We start from the raw sequence: 18,436 nt of genomic DNA on the forward strand, positions 1-18,436 counted from the left end.
GAAAGTTCTTACTTCCCGACACTGCAGTGCGTATGTTTTGACATTGAAAAACAGCTTAACAGTGGCAGACAAGAGAGAAAATGGAATTCATTCTTATAGCATTGGCCATTTATTTGTTACTGTGGGCATACTATAAGGGGAAGATGACAAAAAAACCCAACACCCCACAATAACACATATTATGTGTTCAAGGTTAATTGGCAAGCCCACTGGAAATGTTTTATCACCCATCACAGCTTACTAATATTTACAACCTTATGTTGCAGAAATATACTACCACATGAGACTTGACCCATTTATACTGGGGAATAGGAAGTGTTTTACTTGCACTTTTTTAAAAAAGAAATCCAACCCCTCTCCACACACACATAATCACGGTCTCAGACATAAGTAGGTGTTCAATTCAAGAGACGACCCAATGCAGGCCAAGCTCTCCTGGAGTAGAAACTACAAATTCTGAATGTAAAACAGATTCCTCCTCCAACCCTCATTTAAGTGCTTGGTACTCTTGGTAATCTGATTGCAGCAGAAACACTCTTTTGACTGATTTCTTGCTGTTTCAATTATATAAGGAAACATTATATAAGAACCATTAAGGCTTTCCATTTTTTTAAGCAAAATCTTTGTCCAGCAATAATCTCACAGTATGTAAATATTTACTGTAACTTCCTGCTAGAGTTTTATTTCCATTTAAAGATATGAAATGTTTTGTTTTAAAGCTGTCATATTTTTAGAGGTCATTTAGGGAACAGAAGGTCAAACTATACTGATGCATTATTTTAAAATAGGCTGCAGCTACTTTTGGAAAGATTCCACAGTGACTGTGTTGCAATATATAAGCTTAACAGCATCCTAAAATGTCACGATGTAAAATACACTCAAATCAGTATAATTTTATTCCACATTATCATACCGTTCTAAATACCCATCTCAGCTCTGATATGATTGGGCTTCCTCAACCATGGCATGCAAGCATGCATGGACTACTGTTTTCCCACCAAATCTAAATGTTGTGGACTGACTTTTATTTGTTTTCTGTTTAAAAGTTCTTACTGCTGACCTCAAACACTTTCTAAACCCCCTTCATGTATAGATTATGGTTTCCAACCGGCCAGAAATTATTCGATCTGTAAACCACACAGAGGACTGTACATGGTTGGGGCATAATCACAACAAACAAATTTGCTTTAATTTCATCTTTTGGCCTAGTGGTTTGTAAAAGGAGGCTTAAAATCAGGATTTTAAAAATATGCATTAAAACAATAGTATAACACAATAAGAAACATTATATCATATTGGTTAGCTGCCCAAATCAGTGCTTCTATTCTTAACCTGGTTGCGTAGTCCTGTGATTGAGGAAGGATGTTCTTTGATTAGGCAACAGTTGGGTAAGAAGGATCCATATGTATTCAAATGTTGACCTCAGCAACACAGGCTCTTGTCACAGGGGAGCAGTTTCCATGCCACTTGTGCCAAGGAAGGATGGGACCACAGAGGGAAGGGCCTGAGCTCAGTGGTACAGCATCTGCTTTGCAAAACTCCCCAATTCAATCTCTGGCATCTCCTGATAGGGCTGGGAAAGACTTCTGGAATGGATTCAGTTCAACCTCTGAGGTACCACTGTATTGTACAGTCAGAGTCATGCACCTAGAAAGTTAAAGGCAGTCTCTGCTGCTTTCCTGTTCTTGTGTCAGCTAATATGCTGCCCGTATCAAACGAGCATTTATTCCACATATTTGGACTGTAATAATCCAGGATATTATTAATATCCTTTAGGACAGAGGCTTTATCTTATTTGTGACCTAGAGTACATAGTAACGTTTAAGCAATCTTCTGTACTGCTTTATGCTACATTAGCCAGGGACATTTTGATAATTCCTCTGCAAATCCAACCCCTGGCTCTTTGTTTCACTTCAGAAGAAAAAAGGGAGAGCAAAACACATGCTACAGTTTGTCTACAAAGCTATTGCAAAAGCAATGAGATCATTGTATATTTTAACAGTAAGAGTAAACTTGCTTAATCCTTAACAATGAGCCAGTTCAAAGCTGACGTGGCCAGGTGGGAAGTGCTTCTTCTTCTGTGTGGTCTAATCCACTCCTGTGATATATCTAACTACGAACTGTATAGCTAGGTGGGGTGATTTTGCTTTCTGCACCATTACTGACCTTCCCTGGGGGCCAAACTACATGGTTGGTGATTAGTATCCACTGGAACTGATAGGACAGAAGGCAGAGAGACCAACAGCAGGAGGCAGCCAAGTCCAGGGGGCCGTGGGTGCTTTGGCACCCACAATAATATATTTGTGGGGTCTGGGCCCCACCAAAGTCAATGGGCAAAGTTGAAGCCCTTTTTGTGGGCACCCACAATCTTCGGCGTGAGATGGCACCTATGACAGGTGGTACCAGAGCCAATGACAGGTTTAGCAATTATAGGAACATAGGAAGCTGCCTTAGAGAGACAGAGCATTGGTTCACCTTGCTCAGTATCGTTTACATTGCTTGACAGTGGCTCTACGGAATTACAGGCAGGGTTCTCTCCTGGCCCTGCCTTGAGATACCAGACTGAAACTGGGGCTTTCTGTTCACAAAGATTGGATTACGCATAAAAGGGGAAAGTATGCATAAAAGTGATTACACTGGCGAAAACAACATACAAAATTGCATTGCTTTAGGGCAGGCACAGGCAACCTTTGGCCCTCCAGATGTTTTGGCCTACAACTCCCATGATCCCTAGCTAACAGGACCAGTGGTCAGGGATGAGGGGAATTGAAGTCCAAAACATCTAGAGGGCCGAAGGTTGCCTATACCTGCTTTAGGGAGAGTACGAATGAAACACACATATTCACATAAACAAAATGCAAAAATGGGATTAGGGGCAGTAGCTTGCAAAAATGTTTATATTTCAAGAAATGTACACTGAAATACTGATGGACTTTCATGTGGACTTTTTAAAAATGCAACAAGTGGAAATTTTGCAAAAATCTGAAACTGGAAACATGAAAAATTGAAGGAAACCAAAATTGGCAGATTTATCCATCCCTCAAGCTGCGGGTACCAACTTGAATAAAATATTGCGGGGGGAGGTAAGCCCATGACATGGCGCACGCATACTATTTGAATGGAAATGCTCACCAACTTTGGTGGGGGCAGGCCCCCTCTTTTATTGTGGTATTATCCCTGAGATTTCTCACCACTTGAAGAAGTGAGGAGCAGGAAACAGTACCAGTGGTCAGAGCAGTTGGTATGACTGCAAAGGAAATGCAAATACCTTTCTCCTGATTTCCTTCATTGCCTTGATTATGAACTAGGAAGAGCACAAATCCTGGTGGTGAAATGGATGTCAGGCAGTGATCAGGACAACAAATAGCATACAACATAGTAGCAGCAACAAGAACCCTGTCACTTTTTGCAAATAATTCCATTCATTCGCCACACACATTTAGTGTGAATATGTCTCTCCTCAAAGTGGTCATAAACTTGAATATAAAGCTGTCATAAATGGGGGGGGGGGGGGAGAGAATTCTTGAGGGAAATCATCAACAAGCCATTTTTTGCTTTATAACAGACAATAAACGCCAAAAGTCTTGTTTTCCCAGCTGCCATCTGGGTCTGCTGAAACAAGTTGAAATGTTGCTGGGCTGCAGATACCTCTTTGCCATGAAATGTTTGGTCACTACAGATTAGAGAAGAAACTCTAGAATCAATACAATAGCACGGAAACATAAACCATTGTTAACGCTAAAGTGTTTCACAATTGTACAGAAAGACAGGTGCGATGCTGGCCTCCTTTTACAAAACTAAAAGCTAAGTGAATAGTGATGGCACCTAAAGATAAAACTGAGTTTGTTTTGTAACCTTTGCGATAATGTTCCTGCTTCCCACAATGGCTACAGGGATATCTCCAAGAAGTCCACACGCAAGGCATGAGCAAGACAGATAAAAAGGTTGTGTTCACTGAGGAACATACCATGGAAACCAATTCAATCCCATAAACATATCCCACATAATTACTTTGATCCCAAGGTCATAAATGGAACATAACATAATATAAAGCAACATGAAAATCAATGTTAGTTGAAACAGATAAGGTAGGCAATGAGAGGCTTATCAGAGATAGTACACAGCACAGAACAAAAAGAATGTGCTTCAGTGCTTTAAGTCGCATTTTAATCAATGTTTTATATATTTGCTGTTAGCCACCCTGAGCCCGGTTTTTAAACCGGGGAGGGCGGGGTATAAATAAAAATTATTCTTCTTCTTCTTCTTCTTCTTCTTATTATTATTATTATTATTGATAATAATAGATGCTAAAGGAAATAAATTAGTGGTAAAGCAAAGGACTTATGAGCGGCGACATAAAAATATTAAATTGACGTCTGATTACCCCAACAAGATGCTACATTGCTCTGAATCTCAGCCAAAGTGACAATGTATGTGATTCTTTAGTCGTAAATGAAAATTCCTAAGAAATTAATCACATTTTCAGATCTGCTAGAGGTCTTCTCCAACAACAGGCACGAACTAGAAGCTTTAGTTTGCAAAATATTTTTATTTAAATCAATATTATCGTATATATTCTGAGGAATCCTGCCAGAAAGTAAAATGTAGGAAAATAAACGTTCAAGCAGGTGGCTCATTCAAAACCATGTTGACCAGTGATAAGCCAGCCTTTGCAACAAATATTTATTGAAGCAGAATATTAATATTTTTGTCCTAGTGCTTAATCCCAGTGTTGCAATATTATTTGTGCTTATATATGCATGTGACAGGACACTTCCAGAAGGGCAGGCCCAGGTAAGGAAACTATCTTTCCATTTTGCTTGGGGACATATTTGCAAATACCATAGATGTTGGAACTGAGATTTTGGCCACTGTCTTCTTGCAAGAAAAAAAAACCCACAATATTGCCTGGCCCATGTTTCCCATTGATGTGCAAAGTGGCTGTGGCAACAAGGAAAAGAAAGTTTAATCACTCACATCCTTCCACAAGCCACATGCTTTTTCTTCCATGCAAATGCTTCCATTCTGTGCTTCCACTCATTTTTTCCAGAGCAGTTGATGGGTATTATCAGTCCTTTTTTTCTGGGGGTATGCAGGGGGTACGCATACCCCTAAACATTTTGTGAATCTTTCTACTTTTGTCCATTTATTTATTTTTCCCAATTTCAGCTATAAAATGGTGATTTTCTTGAATCAAAATGAGAGTATCCCTATACTTTTTTTTAGAAAAAACACTGAGTATTATTATTATTATTATTATTATTAATTGAATTTATATACTGCCCTACACCTGGAAGACTCAGGGAGGTCTGTTTCTATGGCCCTATGATCCTCCTAAGTTGTTCAGAAGCTCTAAAGCAGGCATAGGCAAACTCAGCCCTCCAGATGTTTTGGGACTACAACTCCCATGATCCCTAGCTAACAGGACCAGTGGTCAGGGATGATGGGAATTGTAGTCCCAAAACATCTGGAGCGCCAAGTTTGCCTAAGCCTGCTCTAAAGGCCTAGATGAGTGAGAATTACCAGTGAGATCAGCTTATTATTGCTGCAGCCAAGGTGGTGCTCTTGCAATGTAGCACTTAAGCCCTATCTATATGTTATGCCTTGAACAGGAAATTTAAAACATAAATAGGAGGTGTCAGCTATGCAAGTAAGCCCCGCCCCCAGTGTCCCCACTCACAACAGCCCCTTCCACTCCACCTCCACCAACCTTTCCCCATTGAGTGGGAAGGTAGGAAGTAGAATTGTAAGTGCATTAAATGTAGCATATGTTGGATTTGGAAAGCTGGCAGTGACTGTAAGGAATGACACCAAGTCTACTTCAGCTTGTCTGGGACCAGTCTTCCTTGACCATTACACCCCACCTAATTGTCCAGGGAGTTTGCAAGCAGATCAGTGTTGGCTCCTGAATTACATGTTAAACTTGGGGGGGGGGGATAAGTATAGTCCCCCAACCCCCACCCCACTGCTGGAGGAAATGGAGAACCTATGACCCTCCAGATGCTGTTAGACTTCAACTCCCATCATTCCTTGACAGCATGCATGGCAAGTGGTAAGGAATGGTGGGAGCTATATTTCAACATCTGGAGCTCCACAAGTTCCCCATCCCTGTTTTCAGATATACACTTGGTTACCTAAGTAACAGCACAATCCTATGATAATATGAATGAGGTCAGTGGGACTTACTCCCATGTAAGAATGCATCAAATTGTAGACAAAAACCATCTGGCTTAAAATGAACTCCATGGGCCAATTAATTATGTCCTTCTACCCCTTGCAAACTTTGGAGTCAAGAATTTAGTGTGATCACTCTTTCTTGGCTGCTATTTTGGAAGCAGAAAAACTGTTCAATCAAAACAGATGTGTAAGAGGGGTTTTTAAGAACAATTTGTTTTACTTTTTCTGGTTAAAATTCAGATACAGGTTGCTTCTTTCTTAACAGTGCTGTGCTTAACATTGCTTTGAGTAAGCAAGAAACTTAATCTTAAAAGGCGAAATCAGTGATGATCAGCTGATCTAACTGTTGAATATGATCTCCAAGTCAGTCTCAAATAGACTTGCTATTCAGGTAAGTAGTTCTGAGTGCTGGGATTACATTACCAATTACAGTGGTACCTCGAGTTACAAATGCTTCCGGTTACAAACTCTGCTAACCTTGAAGAGTTACCTCGAGTTTTGCCTCAGGATGAGAACTTTGCCTCAGGATGAGAACGGAAATCGTGTTACGGTGGCATGGCATAACATGCAAGAGACCCCATTAACGAAAGCACGCCTGTAGTTAAGAACAGTTTCAGGTTAAGAACGGACCTCTGGAACAAATTAAGTTTGTAACTAGAGGTACCACTGTATAAGCAAAGGGTAGTGGTGAGGTTCATATTACAGCGACTTTATTTTCAGCACAGTTCCCCCACACCCCACTCTCATTTCCAGAGTAAAGAGCTGGTATCATTGTCACCATTAATTTTGCTAAAGCCTCTCCTGTCACTAGAGTTGTTTGCACTGACACGCTACTGAACATTATATGTTTGCATGCGCTGAAAGTCTAGGTATAAGGGGGAAAGGATGTTGGCTGCATAGATACAAATAAAATATAAAGTTATAATTGCGGAAACGGGTTGAGGACAGAGGGCTTAAAAACAAGAACACCTCCACTGGTAGGAGGGAAGAGGGAGCAGGTGGTAAGGGTAAAGTGAGGGAGTGGCAGAAGAGGAATTCCAGCTGATATTTAGGCCACATCTTCCCTCCCAAGACACAGATTCTACAAACTGCGTCCTTCACAAAGCCACTGACCCCAAGGGATCCCAGCTGAATTCGTCCTGATCTCCCCAGGAACAAAGTATGAGCACTGCTGGCAAAGTAAGAAACGGGTGCGCACTGGCAGCCATGCTGATTCATGCACTGTTGTCTTCTCCCTTTAGTGCTGGACAGGGTGGTTATGGGACCCTCCAGATAACTCATTTATTGAGAATTCCCTGTGGTTTGCTTGCACAAAGCTTCTGCAAATGTTAGATTAAAGCCAGTCTTTATTATGCATTCATTCCAATTTGTTTGCATGGAAATTATACAGCAACAGAGGCGGATTTAGGGGAGCACAACTGGCTTGGTTGTAACTGGGCATGAAGCCTCAGGAGTGCCTCAGGGGACACCGCAACTATTATTTATAATAGAGTGTGAGAGGAGTGGGTTGCCAATTTTTGGTGTCACACAGGGAGCTACTGAAATTTGAGACCCCAAGTTCCACCACTGATGGCAATGTGCATTTCTCCCACATTCACCCTGATTTGCTCTCATTAGTCATTCAACCCAGTGATGCAGTCAAAGGAGATGTGCTCTGCTTTAGAGGGCTCTACTTTTATAAGCTGTATATCTGGTCAATCTTGATTACTGAATTCAGGCCCTGTGCATTAGTTGGTAATCTGGTTTATTAAGAGGGTTATCTGCAGTTTACTGGTGGGGTTCTTAACACAGGCCTACAGCACAGCTGCTCGTAGGCAGAGGGAAGAGAAGGGAAAGGAGACTGATATCTGGGTAGTACTTTAAGGGATGGCCAAAGACAACACATAAAGCATTATACTCCCCCCCCCATGCTTCTCATCCTCCCCTTTCCAAACAGAAAGCTCCACATTCTTATGCATTTTTTAAAAAAAAACCTATTAAGGTTTATTTCCATTGCGAAGATGCTCCAGCCCAATTACCATTTCTTATGATAGGACACATACGGATTGCAGTATCTGTCTCTTCACATCCAAATTTAAAACTTGATCGTGAACACCTCTTGATATTTTTGGATAGCAACCATTGCTGGCTTGACCTCCCATGAGTTTCCTTAATAAAGAGAAGTGCCAGCTCAGAGATGCTTTCATGGCTAGTATTTTCCACAGACATGAAGAACAATGAGACAGAGACAGAGTGAGAGACAGAGACAGAGACAGAGGCAGGCAGGCAGGCAGGCAGGCAGGCAGGCAGGCAGGCAGACAGACAGACAGACAGACAGACAGACAGACAGACAGACAGAGTGTTTAAATGTTATTTTTACAGAGAACAGTCCTGTGTCAGAAGGGTTGTTAGATGTCAGGCTCTCTTTGAAGGAGTCCTCTGTTCAAAGAGCTGGTCAATCCAAACCTAGTTTAAAGATAAAGAACCCTAAGGAGGCAGAACTGGGGTCTTAAACTTGCCCATCAACACTTAGCAGCACCTGGGCTGCTATGATGAAATATTTTTCTCTTTATAGCATGGTAACTATTTCTAAATTAGCATGCATCCATATAAATCAGCAAATGCAAATTGGTGTCCTCTTTTTGGGTGATGCACTTATGCTTTCTGCGTACTTATGTGAAATTTCCTTTTCCTCATTTTGGAGGAAGTGCAAGTTATAAATCAAATCAACTAATAGTAATATGTAGGCAGCTACCCTGTTCACATGTGGATATCATCTGATTTCTGTGTATTTTGTAATACAGCTAAGAGTGGATTGATATGGCCTTGGCAATTCACACACAGTAAAAACCAATCCACGTCCAGCTGGTTCATGGGATGTGTCCAACAAAGCAATGGGAATAGGGAGTTAGCCAACATAATTTTGGCAAGTGCTAAAAACTAGATTTGGACTGGATTTGCCCCCAGCATGTTCTTCTGAAGTCCCGACATATGACTTCCGGGTTGGCGCCATCGCCGAATGGTGGGCTCCCTCCATGCTCCGGAGGGAGCCGGCTCGGCAGGGGTTGGGTTCTACCGCGCCGGCGACGCGGGGACCCTCAAAAGCCATGGGCACGGAGCCCCATGGACATGGTGACTCGGCTGGCACCTTTGCGCCCCTCCCCGGCCCGCGAAAGAGCCTTTTTAAAGGCTAAGGAACGGGCGCCTGGGGGGGTGGTGCTTTGAGTCCGCCGCTTCCCCTGCTGAGCGAAGCCGCATGCCATTCGGTGGAGAGCGCTAGCTTCTTCTATTGAAAATTTGGATCCAAAAGAAAAACCCGTGAGTAATTGGACTATGGATTAAAAAGAGGGATAAATTTTTACAATTTGATGCGAACGGGGGAGGTGGAAAAAGGAAGTCAGCCCCCCCTTTATTGTAGAAAAGACAAAACAAAGGACTTGACAACTAAGATCGAGTGTAACCCTATCTTGATGAACTAACAACTTCGCGAGGGAAAATTATAAGTTTGAGCTGGAGGAGAAAAGGAGAATTTGCATTAAAAAGCAAACCCCCCCCCCCCGGAATCCCTGGAGCGATCTGCGAGAATACCTGGAGAAGAGTAATGGAGGTTTTGACAGCTGTCAAAGAGCTGTCAAAACGGAAGAACAAAATAGAGACGGTGTTTTGAGGACTTTGCCAGTTACATTTGGATATAAATTGGATACAAATTGTTTCAAATAAGGATTAACAAGCTATTTGGACTGGTGGATGTGATCTGGAAGGGAACTCAGTTACTGTAATCCATCTAGAGAAGCTGAGGGATATTGCATGTGTTTTTGCTAGGAAACTTGAACAGTTGAACAGAACTTTCAACCTCCTGGGAAACTGCAGAAATTATTTTGTCTACAGAGGTCTACATACTACAAGAAACAATGGATTTATCTGTTGGAAAATGAAAGGGACATGACGTAATGTTTTGCTCCTGAATAACAAGCCTCTGCAGAGGAATTAGAAGCTTTTGGAAAAAGAACCTTTCTGCGGGAGAACAGGGAAACAAAAAGGAGGAGAGTGACCGACAAGAATAAGGAAACAACAAGAACTGGACAGAACTGGTAGTGGGGACATTTGGGATATCCAGATTTGACAAGCTTATGGAAATAAAATTGGAGTTTTTACTCCTGGATACAAAAATCTGGATAGAAGAAATGAGCCCCTTTTTGAGATAGACTCCTTCTAAGATTGGACACTTGTGATTAAAAATGACTGGTAAAGAATCAGAGAGATATGGGTTTAGTGAAATGTGGGAACACCAGGAAGATATTAGAATTGGAGGGATATAAGGAACGCAACAGGGAAAGAGGGGAGGGAAATTTGGAATCCAAAGGCTGTAAAATTATTTTTTCTTTTTTTTGTATTTTCTTTTCATCTGCACTATATCTGAAAAGGGGGAACTCGTGGAAGGGAAGACAGATCTTAGGGGATGGGAATTTGAAAAAACTGGGTTATTGACGATGAGTGTAATTTGGGGATAAGAACTTGTTGAATTTAATTGTTTATTTAGAAGATGTGGAACACAAGAGGGGGGAGGGGGAAGTCCTGGTTATTGGAAGAAGTGTATAAATTGGATTTAATTTGTTTTAATTTGGAAAATCTTAATAAAAACTATTTTTTTAAAAAAAAAAAATGAAGTCCCGACATATGTAAGACATTTCACATGGCTAATTTTCAAAAATGTATCATAGTTTCCCCCTCAAATGAGACTGAAGGTCAACCTAGGCATACCTAGCAGGCAGCTACATACAGTATCTTGTTTTTCCATAGCTAATTACAGGGACGAGAGAGCTTGATTCCTACGGTGAAGGCAACACATGGGAAGGGGAAGCTTATCTCTTTTCTCCCTTGCCTAGAATGGAATGGAGATTGGACTCCTCTCCAATGAGCAGGAACCTTAGGAAAAAAGTCTCCAGTTGATACCACTGTGGTGGCAGTGGGGAGGCGTCTGCTACATATTTAAGCACATGTCAAGACTGGCCCTCAAAGTATCTTGCAGTAAAAACCATTCAATTGCTTAGCCATAAAACTACATTTCAGGGGATCTGTTTTTATTTATTTTATTTACAAGCTGATTAATAATCAGAAAAGAAATATAGATATAGATTAGATATAGATATAGATTAAAAAAAACACCTCGAGTTGGTTTTCTTTTAATGAGGCAGCCAGAGACCGATGGCACTTCTGCAACAGGTTTTATTTACAGATATATACAGGTTAAGATGAAATGTTCACAGCATTCACATTGCAACTGGTCCTGTTCCCCCATTAGCTTTCCAGTGCTGTAGGCACCAGGTTTTCACAAAGAACAAGTCAGGCCTCTGTCTCTTTCAGAGTGACCTGGTTCTGTTACTGCCAAACATACGTTCTCTTACTTTTACACACACACACACACACACACACACACACACACCCCTTGATGGCATCACCTCCAGCCAGGGGAGATGGGGTTGAAGAAAGACATGCCACTTTCCACAAGGAACCCCAACTTCTATGGCAACAAATCACCTTTACCTGGTCATCTTTTTAGTTGTGCAAAAGCCCATTCGCCTAGCCAAAGGTAAACAGCTAGGCAAAGTTTGTCTTTATAAGTCTCTTTTTATGCAGAATCTGATCTTGGAGCTATAAAATAACAGGGCTGTGGGGGCGAGGGAGCTCAGGGGTCATTAATACCAACCTTACATTTCAGTTCAATGGGTTCTTTTCCAGGTTATTAAATGCAAGGCTGCCATTGTATGGGAAGCAGGGAAACCCTTTTCCCTTGAGGAAGTTGAAGTTTCCCCTCCAAAAGAGCATGAAATACGAGTTAAGGTGAGCATCCAAAGATCTGCGAAACATCTTTATTACACCCCACAGCTTACTTTAGAAGCATAGCTTTGAAATAATGTCAGCTGTAACTTACAGCAAACAACAACATGGAGGCCATTTTAGAAGGGTCTCTCCCCGATACACTCACACTGGCTTCCCATGCCCTCCCTAAAGTTCCTGGAGGGTGCATATTGGAGGATGAATATTGGAAAAGACAGTAGTGAATCTGGAAGTCTATGAAGGAGAATGAGTATGAATCTGCATCATCATCATCACCACCACCATCTAGGTAAGTTATCAACTTGTGTTCTTTGTCTTTTTTTCAGATTATTGCCACCGGGGTGTGCCGTACAGATGATCATGCCATGAGTCCAAGTTTTAAAGAGGGCCTTTTCCCTGTCATACTAGGCCATGAGGGAGCTGGAATCGTAGAGAGCATTGGTCCAGGTGTGACTAGATTTAAACCAGGTACTGATACATTATAAATTGTCCTTCGTGCCATTGGCTCATTTCTCTTTTTAAGATGCTCAACTGCCTGAAAGGTGGTGGTATTATTATTATTATTATTATTATTAATAATAATAATAATTATTATTTTTTATAATAATTTTTATAATAATATAATAATAATAATCAATTATTCAATAATAATTGATTATAAATAATCAATACCTGCCCTTCATTCTAAGGTCCCAGGGTGAGTTACAACAATTAAAGCAAAAAAATTAAACAGTTTAAAACTGTAGTAGGCTAAAGGAAGTTCCTGGTTCATATGCTGCATCTTCCAAAACCTCACTGGATGGCCTCTGGCACGTCACACTCTCTCAGTCTGAGTGCAACTGCAACAGGAAGTACCTTATAGGATTGCCTGCATTTTACAGAATTTTTGTAAGGATTACAACTATATAATGCACGTGAAGGGCTTTGATTGCTTTAAACGGCTGTTCAAAAAAAGGAGTGTTTTTATTTTCAGGCATAGGAGCCCAACTCCTAGGGGCTGAGGGGGCTTCCCCTCCCCCAATAAAATATTTGAAGGGACCGGGGACCCTGCAAAGTTGATGTGTATTACCATTCAAATGGTGTGCGTGCACTGCGTCATGTCATCGATTATGTGGGGTGGGGCGTACCTCACCCCCCCCCCCAATATTTTATTTAAGTTGGCATCCCTGTTGTCATGCATGAACTTGCCTTTGAAAACAATCTCAAAGCTTCAACTGGCCCCCAACAGGGCAGTGAGATTGCTGACTGGGGCTAGCCTATACGAGAAGCTGGCAGGTCGGGGCTCTGGCAGGGGAGGCGACTAGCTGACTTGCGGAGCAGTGCAGCACCAAAAGAGACACACCCCAATTTTCAGCTGAACATTTTTGGAAGGTGTTAAATAGTGGGTAGACATGGCAGACGACACAGCGATTTCTCCAAGCAGCTCTTTATTTTGTAAGCTGGAACAGAAAACTGAACAGCAAACAGCTCCGCCAGCCTGCTTTTATAGGCAGCCGGCTGTCAACAATGTAGCAACAACAACCCAGGGTTTCCCGCCTAAAATAACTGACGTGGACCTGAGTGAAAACTACATACACAATACTCCTGGTGGCCAGGGTGAGAACTTCAATACATAACAGAAGGTGTGAATGTAGAAACTTCTGGATTTTGCATGGCTCAAATATAACCTATTATACTGTCATATAGTGAGAATTGTATCTCTTGCTCTACCCACATTGACATGTGGCCCTTGGGAGCTTCTCCGTGAAAGAACACAGGCCTTAGGCTGGAAAATATTCCCTATTGTCAATTTAAACTCCAAAACAGCATGCTTCCCTTTGTGTTGGTATGAGGAGGAAGCTTTGAATTACCCAGTTTAACACTGCATTTGAACCTTAAACTGTGGTTAATCTTAACTATGGTTTGTTTGAAGCAAGACAGGTTCATGACCCACAGCTAGACCATTTCAAACCATCAGATCCACCACAGATTGTTCAACTGTAGAAAAGAGGACAAGGTGCAGTTAATCAAGAATGGAAGCAAAAGCTTCTGAACATGGCTTTGTGAAAAGAGGGGAGAGTTCATGAGCCCAAGGCTTGCCTTGTACTGAAGTTCATAGCAGAAATAAATGTAATACTGGATGTGTTCTTGTTGTTTTGTTTAGGTGACAAAGTTATCCCGCTGTACCTTCCTCAGTGTGGACAGTGCAAGTTCTGCTTGAGTCCCAAAACTAACCTCTGTGAACGGATCAGGTACACATTTCAAGTAAATTTATTTGAGGCACCAATTACTGCAACTGCCACATTGTTTGCCCACATGTACGCACTGGAGCCTGCTGAGGACAACTTAATAAACCAGGCAAGCAGTATATGGAAGTAACCTAGGCTAGGTTACCTAGCAAGTGAGCTGCAAAGCCATCAGAAGGAATATTACCAAAACCTCTTCCTTACCAGGAGGGAAAATGAAAGCAAATGAGGCAGTAGAGAGCTGAGCACAGTGCAAATGCACCAGAACCAATCCAGTGTGCCTTCCAATGTATTTACACTGTGACAACCTTCCTACCACTTCCTTCGTGGTGCGGAAGAGTAACCCAACTGCCAGGAAGCTAACACAGCATCTCTGCCCTATCTACCACCCCACTTGTGTATATATTGTTTCGGGGAACCCACTTTTTGTTTAAATCTACACATCTGTGTAGATACATCCAAACCTCTGCATCTCGTCCTTGGGACTCTCCCCAACCTACACACTTTCCCTAGTCATGCCTGCTACTGGTTCTGTTTCACCTCCTTCTCAAGCATTTTTTGCCTGCCTGGAATGTATCCTTGAACTCTGATCATGCTTGCTGCTTATCTAGATGGAGGATTGAGGTACATGTGTAGAAATTTTATGCATACAGTATACTTAGAAGTTAAATAAACAAATTTGCATCTTAACATGGGCGTAGCCGGGGGGGTCAGGGAGGGGCAGCTGCCCCCAATCAATAAAAATGAAAATACATAGGTAACTGAGATTCTACCCTCCCCCAACATAAGCCCTGCCCCCACCAACAAAACGCCTGCCCCCCAACTAAAATCATGGATGCCCATGGATGTTCATACTTCACTTTTGGTTTTTTCTTCTGCAGCAAAGCAAAGACACCAATTTCTGACCAAGACCTGATGCTTGATGGCACAAGCAGGTTCATGTGCAAAGGAAAGCAGATTTACCATTTCATGGGAACCAGTACCTTCTCCGAATACACAGTTGTGGTAGAAAGCTCTCTTGCCAAAATTGATCCTGCTGCTCCTCTAGATAAAGTCTGTTTGATTGGGTGTGGCTTTTCCACGGGTTATGGGGCTGCTATTAATACTGCCAAGGTGAGTTCATGATGGCTCAAGTCTTACTTTTTAAAAAATAATTAACAGGGGGAGGGGAGGTATCAACATTTTTGCCATGTCAAGGCCAACTAGAATCTTTACAAAAAATAAGCAGTTGGCAGGATCCCAAAAGCCTTTTACTTCAATTCCTTGCTAAGCAGGACGTGCTCAGACTACTAGTTTTAAGTGCTGATTCAAAAAAGAGAAGAATTTCCTGGAAGCCAAGATCCATGTTTGGGGCAAGTACTCTTTGATGAGAGAACCCCAGCAGAGATTTAAAATCACAAAATATGCAGCAAAGTAAAGCATGGAAATATAGGCTATAAACGCTTTAAGATACGCCCTTCCAAGTGAATTCCAAAACTGTCCCATTTAAAAGTTCCTTCCAAAGTGCTCCACTTTCCCCAGCTTAGGGAAAGACCATGCATTTGGTAAGTAAAAAATGTGTTTACTTACAAACTCTCCAAAGGTCAGATTCATCTGCTCTTCCATACATCCATCAGAAAAGTTGCAAAGGCAGTAAAACGTAGCTTAGCTACAAAGTGGTGAAAGTTCCTAAACTATTGGTACAGGAACACATTAGAGGCTTATGAAAGCCATGCAGCTGAGCTGGAGCAACCAGCTCAGCCCTCCTCACACATTGAATTCTCAAGTAGGCTGGGGGAACAGAGACAAAAGCTTGATTATCTATTTCTTCCCAAGGTAAAAGGAAGCGACATAGCTTAAGCAGGCTGGGCAGCTTACTCTATGGTATTAATCTCTTCATGCATTTATTAAACTTAAGCATATTGGTTATATGAGGTTGCTTATCGTACATTAAGTTAGGCCTAATTCTCTCTGCAGTGGTACAGCTGCGTCAACAGTTTTACTTCAGACTGCAAGTGGAGGCACAGCTAACTGAATGTCGCAGGGTGAGGGAACTATCATGTCAAGAAGACCAGAGTAGAAAATTATTTCCTCTCTACATTTAGCTTTGTATATGGGTGGATTATGTTTATTTTTGCATGGGGGATGCACAAGGGGGCAGGGCAGGAAGAGGAAATTCCACCCACCCTGTGGTTTACTTTTGTTTCAGCCAAATAGATAAGAGGTTCTTTGTTAAAAAAGAAAATCCAGATATTAAAAATAGTTCCATGTGAATTTCTCTCATGTTATTCTAGGTTGAGCCTGGATCTACATGTGCTGTCTTTGGTTTGGGAGGGGTCGGCCTTTCTGCTATCATGGGCTGCAAAGCAGCTGGAGCATCTCGTATCTTTGGGATTGACATTAACAAAAGCAAATTTGCACTAGCAAAAGAGCTGGGAGCCACTGACTGCCTCAGTCCTGAGGATTTCAAGAACCCCATACAAGAGGTTATAGCTGAAATGACCAATGGAGGAGTAGATTTTGCCATTGAGTGCATTGGAAACATAAAAGTAATGGTATGTATTTTAGCCTTCACTTAATAAAGTTACAATGCAGTAAAGATTGGTAATAAAAGCAGGAAAGCTAAAATATTATGTTCTAAGTAAGGATGAGCAAAATCCAGCAACTGTAATGAGAAAGCTGTTCAATTTTATCTAAGCTTTTCCTGAAATTCCACCAGGAATTCCCAGATTTTCTCAAAATCCATCCCTAATGAATGTGGCCTTGCTTAGTTTTTTCAAGAGAACTCATAAGTCTGTCTTTTAAAGCTGATCAGGTCTCCTGAGTTCTAGACTAATGCAACTACCACATCACACCAAGGTCCGACTTGCAGGTTCCCATTAGGGAACCTCACTTTTTGTTTACAGTGTCATAGAAAACTCAGCTGCTCAACAAAGGAAGCAGTTTGTCTCTCCCATTTGTCACATCTTATTTACTATCTGATGCGATTTTGAGTTTTTTGGGTTTTTGCTTCCTATATGATCATTGTAAGCATATTCATATATATTCCTATTTGAATATAGTAAGCCTAGGTCAGGGCCAGCCCACTAAATAGGCAAGGTGAAGCGACTGCCTCAGGCAGCAGGATTGACAGAGGTAGCAGATCCCAATGTAGATCTTTATTCTCTTCTTGCACCTCATGTAGAACTTCACACTCCCCTTCTCCCATGGCAGGAAGGGAGGCACTATTTTGTGATTCACCTCAGGTGCCAAAATATCTTGAACTGGGCCTGGCATAGGTAAATATAAGAGTGGCTACGTGGCTGACCAGCATTTGAACTCGGTGGAAACTAAGTAAGGACATAGGTTTGGGTAAACTGTTCAGAAACAAACAGAAATAGCAGGTGTGTGGTAAAGCTGGACTATACTGGCACTCGAAAGAGCCATTTTTCCACCTGCCTAATGCCTTAAGGACATCCATGTAAAATGTAGCTAGGGGAGCAGGCTTTGATTCATGTAAACTGGAGAGAGAGGGGGCCTTCGTACCTGGTGGGTGACAGGAGATATTTCTGCAATGCACACAACACAGAGACAAGACTTTCTTGCCTTAATAAGATGGTAAGACCTCAGCAAATGGAAACCTGTCAGTGCATGGGTGCCAAATGGTCATTCAACTGCAGCATATAACTCTGGGTGCTTCCCCAGACAGGGACTTAATTTGCAAATGAAATATTGCAAATGGATTTTGGGAACAGATTTTTCATTATTATTCATAGTATTTCTTCCCGAAAGCGTAAATCAAGAGTAAAAGAAGGGGCAAATATAGGCTACTATTTTGATGCTGATAACATCATGTGCACACTGCTGATATTTATTACTAGCATGCATAAAGAGCATCCATTCCACGTTAAGCACTCATCTGGAAGCCCCCTCTTTTAATGTTGCAGAAGCCAGTGAAAGTCAACTGGGAATGTTGTAACTCCATTTGAACTCATGGGCAGAGCTGACTTTGTGGCTCCTAATTATAAGCAGGACAGGGTTGTTAGTTTCCTTTGCCTTCCAGAAAGCTGCTCTCTGCTGTACCACTGTTGGCTGGGGCACCTGTGTAATCGTCGGAGTGGCTGTGGGTGAAGAAGGATTCGTTGTTTCTCCGCTGGACCTGATAATGGGCCGGAAAATCAACGCCACCTTTTTCGGAGGTTAGCTTTTCCCTAACAGTATATAAATGCCAGAAATGGCATTGAAGTAGTATCTAGGAT

At 41.8% G+C, this 18,436-nt stretch overlaps 2 protein-coding genes across 4 annotated transcripts in view; one reads left to right on the top strand and one right to left on the bottom strand.

Annotated features, from left to right (window-relative positions):
* Positions 1-18,436, bottom strand: part of LOC310852780 (uncharacterized protein C4orf17 homolog) — a 150,695-nt gene that overhangs the window by 125,272 nt on the left and 6,987 nt on the right. The gene's annotated exons all lie outside the window — the stretch shown is intronic.
* LOC310853088 (uncharacterized protein) overlaps positions 5,332-18,436 on the top strand; it is a 28,994-nt gene continuing 15,889 nt past the window's right edge. Inside the window, exons 1-7 of the mRNA XM_083757252.1 lie at positions 5,332-7,356; positions 11,896-11,997; positions 12,321-12,462; positions 14,138-14,225; positions 15,101-15,332; positions 16,493-16,753; positions 18,241-18,376. Of these exons, the coding sequence (XP_083613378.1) occupies positions 7,339-7,356; positions 11,896-11,997; positions 12,321-12,462; positions 14,138-14,225; positions 15,101-15,332; positions 16,493-16,753; positions 18,241-18,376 (979 nt within the window). The 5' untranslated portion in view covers positions 5,332-7,338. The remainder of the gene's footprint in view (positions 7,357-11,895; positions 11,998-12,320; positions 12,463-14,137; positions 14,226-15,100; positions 15,333-16,492; positions 16,754-18,240; positions 18,377-18,436) is intronic.

This window comes from Podarcis gaigeae (genome assembly GCF_964106915.1).
Source record: "Podarcis gaigeae genome assembly, chromosome: 9".
NCBI classification, from domain to species: Eukaryota; Metazoa; Chordata; class Lepidosauria; order Squamata; family Lacertidae; genus Podarcis; species Podarcis gaigeae.